This window comes from Phycodurus eques, chromosome 2 (assembly GCF_024500275.1).
Source record: "Phycodurus eques isolate BA_2022a chromosome 2, UOR_Pequ_1.1, whole genome shotgun sequence".
Taxonomy (NCBI): Eukaryota; Metazoa; Chordata; class Actinopteri; order Syngnathiformes; family Syngnathidae; genus Phycodurus; species Phycodurus eques.
The window spans coordinates 39,723,272-39,736,033 of NC_084526.1; the positions used below are offsets into that span (position 1 = coordinate 39,723,272).

Genomic DNA, 12,762 nt, shown 5'->3' on the forward strand with positions numbered 1-12,762 from the left:
AACAGGACACCTCAAACACAAAAGAAAAAACCTATCATTGAATTCAACCTAACAACAACACCATGTTTCCACCAGATGGTGATATAGTAATCCTTTAATTGCTTTGGGCTGGACACTAAAACCGAGAATAGACAAGAATTGTAGCAAATAACACAGGATAGGTTACCACAGAATAGGCTAAGCCCCCAAAACAACCGTTAATATGTGAGGGTTCACTGTACAGTGGAACCTCTGAGGTCAAACACAATCCATTATTAACATTATGGCCTCAAAGGGTTTTTCATATAGATATTTACTGTAATTGTGACTATGCTACTGCATCAATATACAGGAGGTCAGTGATAGACAAAACAAATAATAAACAGACTCAAACACGGTAGAACTTTGGTATATTGAGCTCGTGATTTAGACTGAAATGTTCAGTTTAATTCAGCGATGTGTTTTTCCGTTTGCGTTCGAGATCTTCTGAGTTACTGGCGGAAGGCGGTCCTTGAATGGACCTCGTGCACCGCCAGAAGTGAACCTAAAAATATTTCTGCTTCTCTTCTGATGCAATTTTAACAAACATCCTGGCACATCTGACTATATTAAAATGTAAGGTTAGCCATTGAGCACAAAAGTTTTTTTTTACCCGCACTGTAATCTTAGCATGTATAATTGTGATTTAAGGTTATGTGTGGCGTTATGAAGCACAGTGAGCTTAATTGTACTTGTTACTTATTAATGCATACGATGGTAAAGCCTTTGAATCTTAATTAGCTTATCAATCCTGTGTGGCTTGTTCATTGCAGACGAGCGCACGAGCGACCTCCTCCTCACCCTCACAGAATGCACCCAAACTACGGCCACGGGCACCACATCCACGTGCCACAGACTATGTCTTCCCACCCGCGCCAGCCAGAGCAGAGAACCGCATGGTCTGTGTCGGAAACTGCTCGGTCTCTCCGCAGTTTAATGCTCACGCCTACTGTCCATTACTGAAAGGTGGCGAATGTGTTTTGTCCTCAGGGAGCTCGGCATTGAGGCCGGAGTGACCGTGGCGTCGTACCCTTCAGGGCATCTGCACTCCCACCTGCACCACTACCACCCCACCTCCAGACTGCACCACTTCCCCATCCCCTTCATGGTAACATCATCTGCGCGCATATGCATACATTTGCATAAATACCACTCACTTTTAATTGAATTGTGTCTTAGATCAATGATGTTTTTTTTTCTTTCTTTTTTTTCTAACGTCGCTTATTTCAAAAACGGTGGGAAGTTCATGAATTATGCAGAGGCAATTAATGAAAGCTCATCAGGCATTTCAAGTGCACACTCAAGAAGCCTTGAGGAAAAGTCTCAGCGCAAATACAGCCGACTGTTTCCTGATGTCATTGTTTATTTTTTTTTCTTGGGCGCCCTCAAGCATCTGCTGACTTTCTATAGTACAAGTTTATCACAGTGAGCATGCTCAGATTTAATGGAAAAGAAAGGGATTCAGATGGAACATAATGGTTTTACCTTACTGTTGCATATTAATTAATCACAGTGGCACACTAACACACCTGGGCTTTTTCGGTTTACGATGATAACAGCACACAATGTTTTGATGTTAAGAAGTGGCGGAGGTGTAACAATAATTTATCACGCAGCAGAAGAAAGCACGCTCCGTTACCGCCACACTTGTTTTTCATACTAATATGATTTAGTATAGGTTAGTGGTTGACAACGGAGCCTTCCGACATGCAAATGCATTCAGGTTATGACGCCGCCTTAGGAACGGATCTCAGCCATAAACCGAGGGCCGCCTGTATTCAGATGCTCTTTTTACTCAACAGAACAAACGGGAACAAACATATACTTTTGTAATAGCTTAAAGTATCATGCATGGCTTTGTCTTCCTCCCCGACAGCACACTGGCATATCTGAAGTCACCTACCCGCACATTCGCTACATCTCATCGAGAATGACTGGCTTTGGAAGAACCTATGAGGTGAGCGTGCATGCACTGTTTGTATTGTCGACGAGTAACAATCCAATGGTGGACGTTTGTTAGCAAATAGTCACAGGTCAGTTGAGCAGAGCTGTCTGTAAGAGGGTTGCATAGGATATTGGTACAAAAAAAAAAAAAAAGTACCGCGACACCATCCGTCCATTTTTTTCCCGATTATCCGAGGTCGGGTGGCTGCTTTAGCATGGAAGCCCAGACTTCCCTCTCCCCGGCCACTTCATCCAGCTCTTCCGGGGGGATCCCGAGGCGTTCCCAGGCCAGCCGGGCGACAGAGAGAGTCCTGGGTCGTCCCCGGGGTCTCCTCACGACGGGACGTGCCCGGAACACCTCACCAAGGAGGCGTCCGGGAGGCACCGCGACACCTAGCTGTCAAAAATGAAACGATACCATTATGTCTTTAAATACTAATAGTTCTGTGCAGTTTGAAATATAGCATCAATTTGTCACGCCTGTAAAATATGTATTTGTATGTGGAATTGATGGAAGCCAGGTTTGTGCGCTGCAGGAGACTGTAGCGCAGAGCTCCCAAATGTTACGTAACGTCCGTATTTCCTAACAGAAATCACTGAACGTTGACTTGTTACGACCGCCGTAATACTGTGAATGTTCCGGATATTGGGGGGGGGGGGGGGGGGGGGGACAAACAAAAAAAAACAAATCCGTCTTGACATTTCCGGTGCGTCCACATTGAAGAGCTGCTTGGCGCACACTACTTTCAAGCCGCGGGGGCAAAAGTTCTCTTTGCGTCCGTTGTCCGCATTGTAAGTCACTGATTATCGGCTCCATGGTAGCGAATAAGCTACACAGAAGACGATGTCAAAGCCATGCTAATTGCTAAGTTCTCGTTATAAGGTGTCGGAAGACATTGAAATAAGGGGGATTAGTGAAACAATACAATTGTCACCAAAAAAATTGGCATTGTTTCAGCAGCAATTGTAGATATAGAAAATATAAATATGTAAAATAAATAGCATGCAAGAGAAGACGAAATTACATTTCTTCTTCTTACGTGTACTTGTAGTCTTACAAGAAGTAAATTGTACAGAATTGTATCCAAAACTATTGCCCATACATAAACTATCCAATTTAGTGTATCAGCTGGTACTGATCCAGCCTGCAACTGCATCCATCTTTACAAGGTTGATGTAATAAAAACATTCAAATGACAAATATGGATGCCATAATATATTAACAATTATGTTTGACAAATGTTCTTGACAAAAGTTTGGAAATATGGAAATTTGGACAAATTGTTCTGCAAGTGAATTTTTCTAGGTTGGCAGTTCTGCTGTAGCGTAATTTATTCAGCCTCCGGGGGCATCACAAGTAAAGTAAATATAGACCAGGAACGTCGTTCATTTTATGCGGGTACAAAACCATATTCAGAATTTTGGTTTTGTGACAACATTAGATTCTGTGCGTTAGACAAAACAATGAAATATTTGTAACATGGGGGAAAAAAAAAAACGTAATTCAAAACAAAGCGCCTTGTTTAATTAAAAGGAAGAAAAAGTGGAACACACACAAATATTTACTGTGTTTATAACATCTCCACCCTGACCTCAATTCTTCAAACGTTGCCCGAAAACATGCACAAAAATGCTAAATGTTTATCTGATGAATCGATGGGATAATCAGTAGAATACTCGATTCCCCAAAAATATTTGATGGTTGCAGCCCTACTTAAATATTCGCTGGCAGTTGTCCGTGTTAACCATTGTTTATTATGTCCCACGAAGGACCTGCTGCATTTAGAGGAACGACTGGGGACTGTGAACCGAGGAGCCTCTCAGGGAACCATAGAGAGGTGCACTTACCCACACAAATACAAAAAGGTGAGGCTTTTTGGCCGTCCATAGCAGTATATTTAACATGTATATCATTGTCCAGATACTTTGTGTAGTGCTGCTTGGCTGTAACCGTGTGCTCTGGGACAGAGTGGTCTTTTGTACTCACTTAGCAAAGTGCTGTAGTGTCTTTTAGCTGTGAATGCAGATCTTGTTGGGGAAGGCTTTCCCTAAGTGTAACTAAACGAGCCGTCTAACACCCTGCCACCCAATACAGAAGGTGTTGGAGAGAGACATTGACCAACAGTTAACCCCCGAAGCTTGGGCCTCTATTGGAAAAAATATGCACGCAACCCCTGAATCGGTGAGAAATAATGAACCAATCAATTTGGAAAACAAGTGTTAGCTGTAGTCTTGGGGGAGGGGCCTTGTTTTTTTTTTTGTTTTTTTTTTTGTTTTCCTTCTTCCAGGACAAAATGACCATTCTCTCTGTCCCCAAATGGAATTCAGTGTTTTGAAAATAGATAACTCTTTCAATGAAATGTTTGCATACAGATAAATATGTATAGCAGTGTCTTTAGGTGAGCATTTTAACGTTTTTTTTGTTTGTTTTTTTTGGTTTGTTTGTTTGTTTCCCCTGTTTTTTAACACAATCTGCTTGTATGCACATCACTTCTGATGTCCACGAACGTTTTTCACCTGTAGAGAAAGCTGCATGGCAAGCAGGATGAAGATGAGGGGGCGGACGAAGACACGGAGGAGAAGTGCACCATCTGTCTGTCCATACTGGAGGAGGGGGAGGACGTCAGGTGCGGCTCCAGGATTCTTTTACTTTCAAAACCTCCACGAAAACCTTGGAGTGCCTTACAGGGAAACTGAACCTGAAAATATCTTTTTTTTTTTTTTTTCTCTCTCTCAAGAATACGTTTTATGTGCCCCCACTAGTGTGAGCATGGTATATTCGCGGGATAAACATTAATTCATCAAGTTTCATCGCTCTCAGGGGGCAGCCACGTTTGGCAATATCGCCCTCTGCTGTCGACCGAAATTAACATCACAACGTCCCTTGCGCTCGTGTTGCGAATGTCACATGACCAAACCCGGGAATCGAGTAGCAGACGCCGCCCCGCGTGTGCGGGGATAACGAGCAGAACTATGGCTTGATGACATGATGGCTTGAACCCAAATTTTGCTCAAACCATTATGGTTAACCACTCAAAACCAGTTGCGACAGTGGACCATCGCGCAGTTGTTGACTCTTCACCACACTCATCAAGCGATTGAGCACCGTACACCTTCCGACACGCTGCAACGGAAAAAACGCGACCCTCTATCGGGTATTGAGGCTTCACATACAATATATTGTACTGGGTTATTTATTATTGAACCACAAAAACAAGTCCCGATTGTCAAGTCGCGCTCACCGACCAAACTTTCAACCCTTGAACCCTGAACTTCGCAACTGATGCAGACCCGCTAACCACTACTCTACCCTCTATAATATATTCACATGTAGTTACATAATGATCACATTTGCTGCAATTTTGTCTCGCCAGGCGCCTGCCGTGCATGCACCTCTTTCACCAGCTGTGTGTGGACCAGTGGCTGCTCACCAACAAGAAGTGCCCCATCTGCAGAGTGGACATTGAGGCGCAGTTGTCTGCTGAGAGTTGATGCTGTTTTGATTTTTATTCCCCCCCCACACCCATCCAGCAACCCACTGACCGCGTATCTCTTTCTAACAAACACATTCATTCATTCCCCTCCTGAGTACTGCAGTCAACCAAAGAAGGCAATTTACCTGCGCAGCTCTACTACTAGGAACATCTCGACAGTGCCGGCTATCACTTCTTCTCCATTGATTAAGAGTATATGTATTTATAAAGCTTTTATGTAGCTTTTGATCGTTTCCTTAAGTGTCTTTTTTTTTTTGGTTTGTTTTTTTGCATGTTTCCTTGCAAAATGCATTTGTTTGCACATGTAACACGGGCTTCAAAGCGAGGAGAGCTGCTCTAGTAAAGTCGTGACGCCTCGCTTTACTAGACTAGAATGTCAACTTTCACAACACCACATGGTAGAGTTCATTTTTACCAGTCATTGTATTGATTGTTTAGATGTGGATTGTTAGTGACAATTTTTTGTTTTGTTTTGTTTTGTTTTTGTTTTTTTATTAAAAAAAAAAAAAAGCATTCCTAACTAGGGAAAACTATGTTAACAGATCACCTGCTGTATTAGTACATATTCATTTACACACACTTGCACACACAGTATTTTCTCAGCACACGCGCTTGCGCCCCACAACATTTTACACAAGAAGAATGTCACACAGCCCTCGTCGCAGGGCTTGTCGGTACGTGTGCAAGTGGTCATGTCACAGATAGATAGGTATAGATAGCTACATATAGACCGTCTCCCGCCCCCTTCCGTCGCTCGGTGTCTGTGTAGTCGAGCATCAGCTGTGGGGGAAAAGATGACACGCAAAAGTGTTAACTGGCATAGACTTGCACAACAGAAAGAGAAAAGGCAGGATTAGGTGCGACTGTGACGGCGCGCCGAGGCCATGTAATACAGTAAATAAAGGAAGAAAAAAAAACATTATTTCGAAAGGAGTGATGAAATGCAGTACTAAATTAAAAGCAGGTATACATGCGGTCATCAAACACTCTTCAAAGGCACCAGGAGCATATTCTGTGGGATTTATATTAGTTAAAAAAATGTTAATAAACTTGGATAACTCTTGAGTGGTTTGTGTTGTCTTTGAGTGAAAGATGGTTTGTTGACATGAGTGATTGCATTTGAAGGTAATGTATGAAATTTAAGTCATAGAATTTTTGATATGTTGCAATGGTTTGATTTAGTCAAGAAATATGGAAGGGGGTAAATATGTAAAATAATGAAGAATTTGGGGAATGTGAATAACTGTTTGCAAGATGTCCTGAATCAGAATCAGCTTTGTTTGCCAAGTATGTCCAAAACACACAAGCAATTTGTCTCCGGTAGTGGGAGCCGCTCTAGTACAACAGACAGTCAATTTACAGAACACTTTGGAGACATAAAGACATTGACAAAAAAAGCAGAGCCCTCCAGCACTTGGAGCAGTTCGAATGACTAATATTGCAATAGTCCGGTGCAATGACCATTGTGCAAAGGGCGCCGAGACTTCAAGGAGCGTATGCGGTTTAAAGTGACGAGTAGTGCGATCATCTGGGACAATGTTGGTTGTGCAAATGTTACAGATATTCCTCAATCGGTGTGCAAATGGAGCAGATGCTACTCTGGCATGAGTGGCCAGTATATGCAAATAGTGCAGCATGGCGAGACAACTACAGTGAGTGCACAAGTAATAAATAATTGGCCCCACAGAAATGTGACAACGAACTCAAGTCAAAAAATTGCCAGCTTGTTGTAATGGAATTGTAGGTTAGGTGTTTAAGAAGTTGATCGCAAGAGGGAAGAAGCTGTTGGAATGTCTACTAGTTCTAGTTTGCGTTGATCGGTAGCGCCTACCTGAGGGAAGGAGCTGGAAGAGCCGGTGACCGGGGTGCAGACGGTCCGAGAGGATTTTGCACGCCCTGGTCTTAGTTCTGGCAGCGTGCAAGTCCTCAAGGGTAGGTAAGGGGGTACCGACAATCCTTTATGCAGTTTTGATTGTCCGTTGCAGTTGGAGTTTGTCCTTTTTTGTAGCAGCACCAAACCAGACTGTGATGGAAGAACACAGGACTGATTCGATGACCGCTGTGTAGAACTGTCTCAGCAGCTCCGGTGGCAGGCCGTGCTTTCTCAGAAGCCGCAGGAAGTACATCCTCTGCCGGGCCTTTTTGAGGACGGAGTTGATGTTGGTCGCCCACCCCAGGTCCGGAGAGACTGTAATTCCCAGGAACTTGAAGGTCTCGACGGTTGACACAAGGCAGCTGGACAACGTGAGGGGCAGCTGTGGCGAAGGATGCCTCCTGAAGTCCACGATCATCTCTACCGTCTTGAGCGTGTTCAGCTCCAGGTTGTGTCGGCCGCACCACAGCTCCGGCCGCTCCGCTTCCTGTCGATATGCAGACTCGTCACCGTTCTTGATGAGGCCGATGACAGTGGTGTCATCTGCAATCTTCAGGAGTTTGACAGTCGGGTTCGCTGAGGTGCAGTCGTTCAGGTAGAGAGAAAAGAGCAGCGGAGAGAGGACACAACCCTGGGGCGCCCCAGTGCTGATGCTGCGTGTGGATGAGGTGGCCTCCCCCAGCCTGACCTGCTGTGTCCTGCCCGTCAGAAAGCTGTACATCCACTGGCAGATGGCAGGTGAGACGCTGAGCTGGAGAAGCTTGGTTGAAAGGAGTTCAGGGATGATGGTGTTGAACGCTGAGCTGAAGTCCACGAACAGGATCCTCACGTAGGGCCCTGCACTGTTGAGGTGTTCTAGGATGAAGTGCAGTCCCATGTTGACTGCATCATCCGCAGACCTGTTCGCTTGGTAGGCAAACTGCAGGGGGTCCAGCGGGGGACCTGTGACACTCTTGAGGTGGTCCAGCACGAGACGTTCAAAGGACTTCATGACCACAGATGTCAAAGCGACAGGCCTGAGATTGCAGGTTTCTTGGGGACTGGAATGATGGTGGAGTGTTTGAAACAGGATGGAACTTCGCACATTTCCAAAGATCTATTGAAGATCTGAGTGAAGACTGGAGCGAGCTGGTCCGCGCAGACTTTGAGGCAGGATGGGGACACATGGTCCGGGCCTGCCACTTTGTTAATCTTCTGTTGTTTGAAGATGCGTCTCACATCCTGTTCATGGATGGTTAACGCAGAAGTCAGAGGTGTGGTTGTGGTCGCGGGTGCGGCCGGGTGGGTGTGTGGTGTGAAAGTGTCCTTTTCAAATCTGCAGTAGAAGGTATGTATTCAAGTCGTTGGCTAGTGTGCTATTGTTCTCAGCTTGGGGGGGTTCGTCGCTGAGGTGAATATTTAAATTGGAAAGGCTTGAATCGGAGAAATGTGGAAAAATCTTCAGCATTCATAAGTAAAAGTCGAGGTTTAGGTCATGGCCCAAATTTGGAAATAAAAGCAAACACTGTTTAACAATACATGCTTTATTTATATTAAAAAAAAAAAAAAAAAGTCTCATTTACCGTCTTGTATTGCACAAGGATGCTTTTGAACCATCCAAGATCCAAAGTGATGAGGACAAGTCCCAGCAGTTGACAAAGCACAATGTGGTTTATTTGCTCAAACGTAACCAAGTGAGAGGAATGTGAAAGAAAAATGCCACTTGGGGGGGAAAAAAATAACAAAAAACAAAATCACTTGTGTGAACACGAAACAATAAAAAGGAGTCACCATCGTGTGTGGGTGGAGCCTCTAAGCGACCCTGTGAGGATTCGGGATGACAATTCTTCATTCCCCCCCCCCCCCCCCCAAAAAAAACAAAAAAAAAACACAGGCCATCATCTCCTATGGAAACATCAGAGCATTTATTCCACATCCTTGATATAGAACTTCAGGTCCATGTACTAGTATGCTCTTTGTCTTCACTAGTAAGACAATTCAGCACTAGTAGAATGATGAGGGTGCACTACTAGAATGACTGTTTCTTACTAGTATTACCCCCCACCCCCATCTAGTGGCTAGGATGACTAGGATGGATATCAAGGATATCGTATAAACACTCAAACTGCTTTCAATATGACAACTACTAGTGTTCGACGAATGCCACTAGTAGCACATGTATGAAATTTCTGCATGCTGCTAAGACATCTACATGTTACCAGTGAGGCAAATCTGTGCACTGCTTCACATCTGTGTACTATTATAGTACTATAGTATAGTACCTACTACTGATTTATAAAACTAAAATCTAGCGCTTCACTAGGACTGATAGTAGCACACGTTTGGCTCAATAGTAACGTAGTTGTCCAACTCGTATCTAGAAATGTCATACAGTAGTGGAAGTAAGTACTGGAGTTCAACTAGTAGGTCATACTCATTCTATTACTCCACCAAATCGTCTTACTCGTGAGGACAAACAGTGTACTAGTGCATGGACCTCAACCGGTGCACAGTTTTGCCTCACTTGAAACATGTCATACTAGTTTGAAAAAAAATGTCATACAGTAGTGAAAAAAAAAAACATTAATAGTAAGACAATCATTCTAATAGTGCTCCCTTGACATTCTATTCGTGTCATACTAGTGAGTACAAAGAGCGTACTAGTACATGGACCTTAAGCTGGATACAGTATTATGAAGGATATGCAAAAAATGCTCTGTCTTTCCATACTATCCTCATATAGAGAAAGGGAGCTAAAAATCAAAATAAAAAGGACAGTTTTAGTGTAAACAAAAATCACATGGGCCTTCATTACTTGTGTGTGTCCAAGGTAGTAGTACCTGTACTGATAAAGTGCTAACACACCACAGGTAGTGTGCTCAGGTTTCAGTACACACAGAGATGCCAACTATCTTTGGTGGTATCTAAAAAACAAAAAAACAATTATTTAAAATAAATGTATAAAATCACTAGTTAACATCCATTCCCTGCGATAACACAATAAATATGACGTCATCTTTTAGCAATCATCTAACGATAACGTGAAGAAATTTAAACAAACATGAGAAATCACAGCCTGTTCCCGCGTTATGCATATCGTAAGGTGGAAAAGGGTTCCTCAGCCAAAAAGCTCATCAGGACAGAAAGCATGTATAAATACAATAAATAGTTTGTTGTTTTGTATTTCGTCGGGCACTTCCGAAGAGGACGAAAGCGGTCGCGGTGTGTTCGGGAGCGGACCGACAAAACCAAGAGTTTACATTCACGGACTCCGCAAGGCAGTAGTGGAGGATTCGCCCAGAAATCCCACAGTGCTTCTTCACGCTCCACCCGGAGGAACGTTGGACCAACTCCTTCCATCTAGGCTCCTTCCATCCTTCCTTCCTTCCTTCCTCCTTCTAGATCTTGTCCACGTAGTTGTTGGGGAAAAGTCCCTGCTTCCCTCGCAGACGTCCTGACCACCACCCAGAAGCGTCTGAAACAATAACAACAACAACAACAACAACAACAACTCCATTAGATGACTTCAAGGGCCCGGGCAAAACTTTTTGAGCTCAAGGGGCCGTATTTAAATTCTTTATCGGGGCTTCCAAGCCACTCAAATGTACACATACAGCTCAATACATTTGAATATGGGAGAAAGGCCAATTGGTTTCAGTACTCATACATTATATAGATTCATTAAATCAAATAAATACATCAATGTTAAGTGTCTGCATAAAAGAGTTTATTTTAATTGTTCATTGCAATTTCTATTTTATCTTTCATGTTATTTCTGAATTCCCATTTGAAAATGTATTTTTATGTTAAATTATCAATAGTTAGCCAATTATTTCCTTAAATACAGTTCAACAATTGAAAACCTATGTAAATATTTTACAAATATTTGTATATATATTGCTTAAAATGCATACTAAATTAACCAATTTAACCAAATAAAAAATGTTAAATGTCTACATAAAATATTGTATTTCAAGAGTGCAATAAATAATTCCCATTGTTAATTGCATTATAATGAATTTTACATTTAATTATAGACAATTTCTGATGAATTTTCATAAAATACATGAAACAATTGAACGCATGTTTAAAATGATTCGTCTAAAAATATTTAAAATAAACTGGACAATAAACTTACTGAATTAAGGAATTCATTCATTCATTCATTCATTCATCTTCCGTTCCGTTTATCCTCACGTGGTCGCGGGCGTGCTGCAGCCTATCCCAGCAAATAAAATCTTAAATCTGTATTTAAAATAGTTTACTTTATACAAAAGATTCTCATTTTTCATTGCATCATTTGTAATCATTTGAATTATATTAATACATTTATTTTACAAATACTTATTTTACAATTCAAAATATACTTAAATTACTAATTGAACCAATTATTTCACCCAAGAAACAAAATGTTACGTGTATGTAAAATGACTTATTACAATAATGAATTCCCATGTGTAATTGTATTATTTAGAATTTACCAAACTCTAATCAATGAACCAATCGTGTACTAAAATACCATTTAAAAAAAAAAAAAGGAAATGCAACTTGCGACTTGCCCCAGTCACCATGGTAACTAACTTGCGTGGGAGAGAACCGCCTCCCTAAAACGAGTGATTTGAACCCAAACTGAGATGCAAAGTGACAATGATGGCCACGTACCCTCTTTGATGATGTCAATGATGTCGTTGGCGTTGAAGCTGAGCTCGTCCGTGTCCTGGGCGTCGTAGGCGTACAAGGCTTTGCACTTGGGCACCTGAGGTTTGGGCTTGGGCGCAGGCTTGGGTCTTCCGCCCCCCGGCGGAGGCCTGGTGGTCGACGCTCGGTAAGCTCTGACGGGACAAATCGACGACGACGATAATGACAATAACACGATAATGACGTAACAACTGCGCCTGCGCCAAACCTAGATCAGAATGTGTGTGGTTTTTTTTTTTTTTTTAATTGCTTGGAAATGAGTCAAAACCCAAAACATTTAAATATGCAAATATTTAGACGAGCATTCGTCATTCACACTCGTGCAGTTTTGTATTTTAATAAAAAAATATGTCATATAATATCAATACAATTGTGCAAATGCTGAGCATTTCCATGATAGATAAGTGAAATGAGGTCCAATGTTATAACAATTTTATGTAAAACAAATTAAATCTTTTTTAAAAAACCAGTCAGTGGACCCCTGTGGCTTCACCTATTTTTTCTTTTTTTTTTCCTTTTAATAAAATGCTTACTGGCAGTATATCCCTGCTTAGTGAAGAATTTTTGGGGGGTTAAAAAAATAAATAATCCGCAATCGGGCATATAGCGGGGGAACACTGTATATGCAATTTTATTTATATATATATATATATATATATATATATATATATATTTTTTTTTTTTTTTCTTCTTCTTCTTCTTCCCACTATTAGTGCCACTGTTGGCCTACTAATACGACCTTAAGATGGATATCAA

General features: G+C 42.0%; 2 protein-coding genes across 7 annotated transcripts in view; one reads left to right on the forward strand and one right to left on the reverse strand.

The window, feature by feature from the left end:
- The window catches only part of rnf111 (ring finger protein 111), a 38,819-nt gene extending 32,308 nt beyond the window's left edge, over window positions 1–6,511 (forward strand). For 2 of the 4 annotated variants that reach the window (XM_061670641.1, XM_061670644.1), the window contains 7 exons: window positions 792–917; window positions 1,009–1,126; window positions 1,895–1,975; window positions 3,733–3,828; window positions 4,058–4,144; window positions 4,486–4,589; window positions 5,337–6,511. In XM_061670641.1, coding sequence (XP_061526625.1) covers window positions 792–917; window positions 1,009–1,126; window positions 1,895–1,975; window positions 3,733–3,828; window positions 4,058–4,144; window positions 4,486–4,589; window positions 5,337–5,454 — 730 coding nt within the window. In that variant the 3' untranslated portion in view covers window positions 5,455–6,511. The remainder of the gene's footprint in view (window positions 1–791; window positions 918–1,008; window positions 1,127–1,894; window positions 1,976–3,732; window positions 3,829–4,057; window positions 4,145–4,485; window positions 4,590–5,336) is intronic. The other 2 variants (XM_061670642.1, XM_061670643.1) reach the window with 2 other exon arrangements.
- A 2,657-nt stretch (window positions 6,512–9,168) lies between these two features.
- Window positions 9,169–12,762, reverse strand: part of myo1ea (myosin IEa) — a 61,895-nt gene continuing 58,301 nt past the window's right edge. For all 3 annotated transcript variants that reach the window (XM_061670646.1, XM_061670645.1, XM_061670647.1), the window contains 2 exons: window positions 11,971–12,140; window positions 9,169–10,783 (listed from right to left, as the gene is read on the reverse strand). In XM_061670646.1, coding sequence (XP_061526630.1) covers window positions 10,707–10,783; window positions 11,971–12,140 — 247 coding nt within the window. In that variant the 3' untranslated portion in view covers window positions 9,169–10,706. The remainder of the gene's footprint in view (window positions 10,784–11,970; window positions 12,141–12,762) is intronic.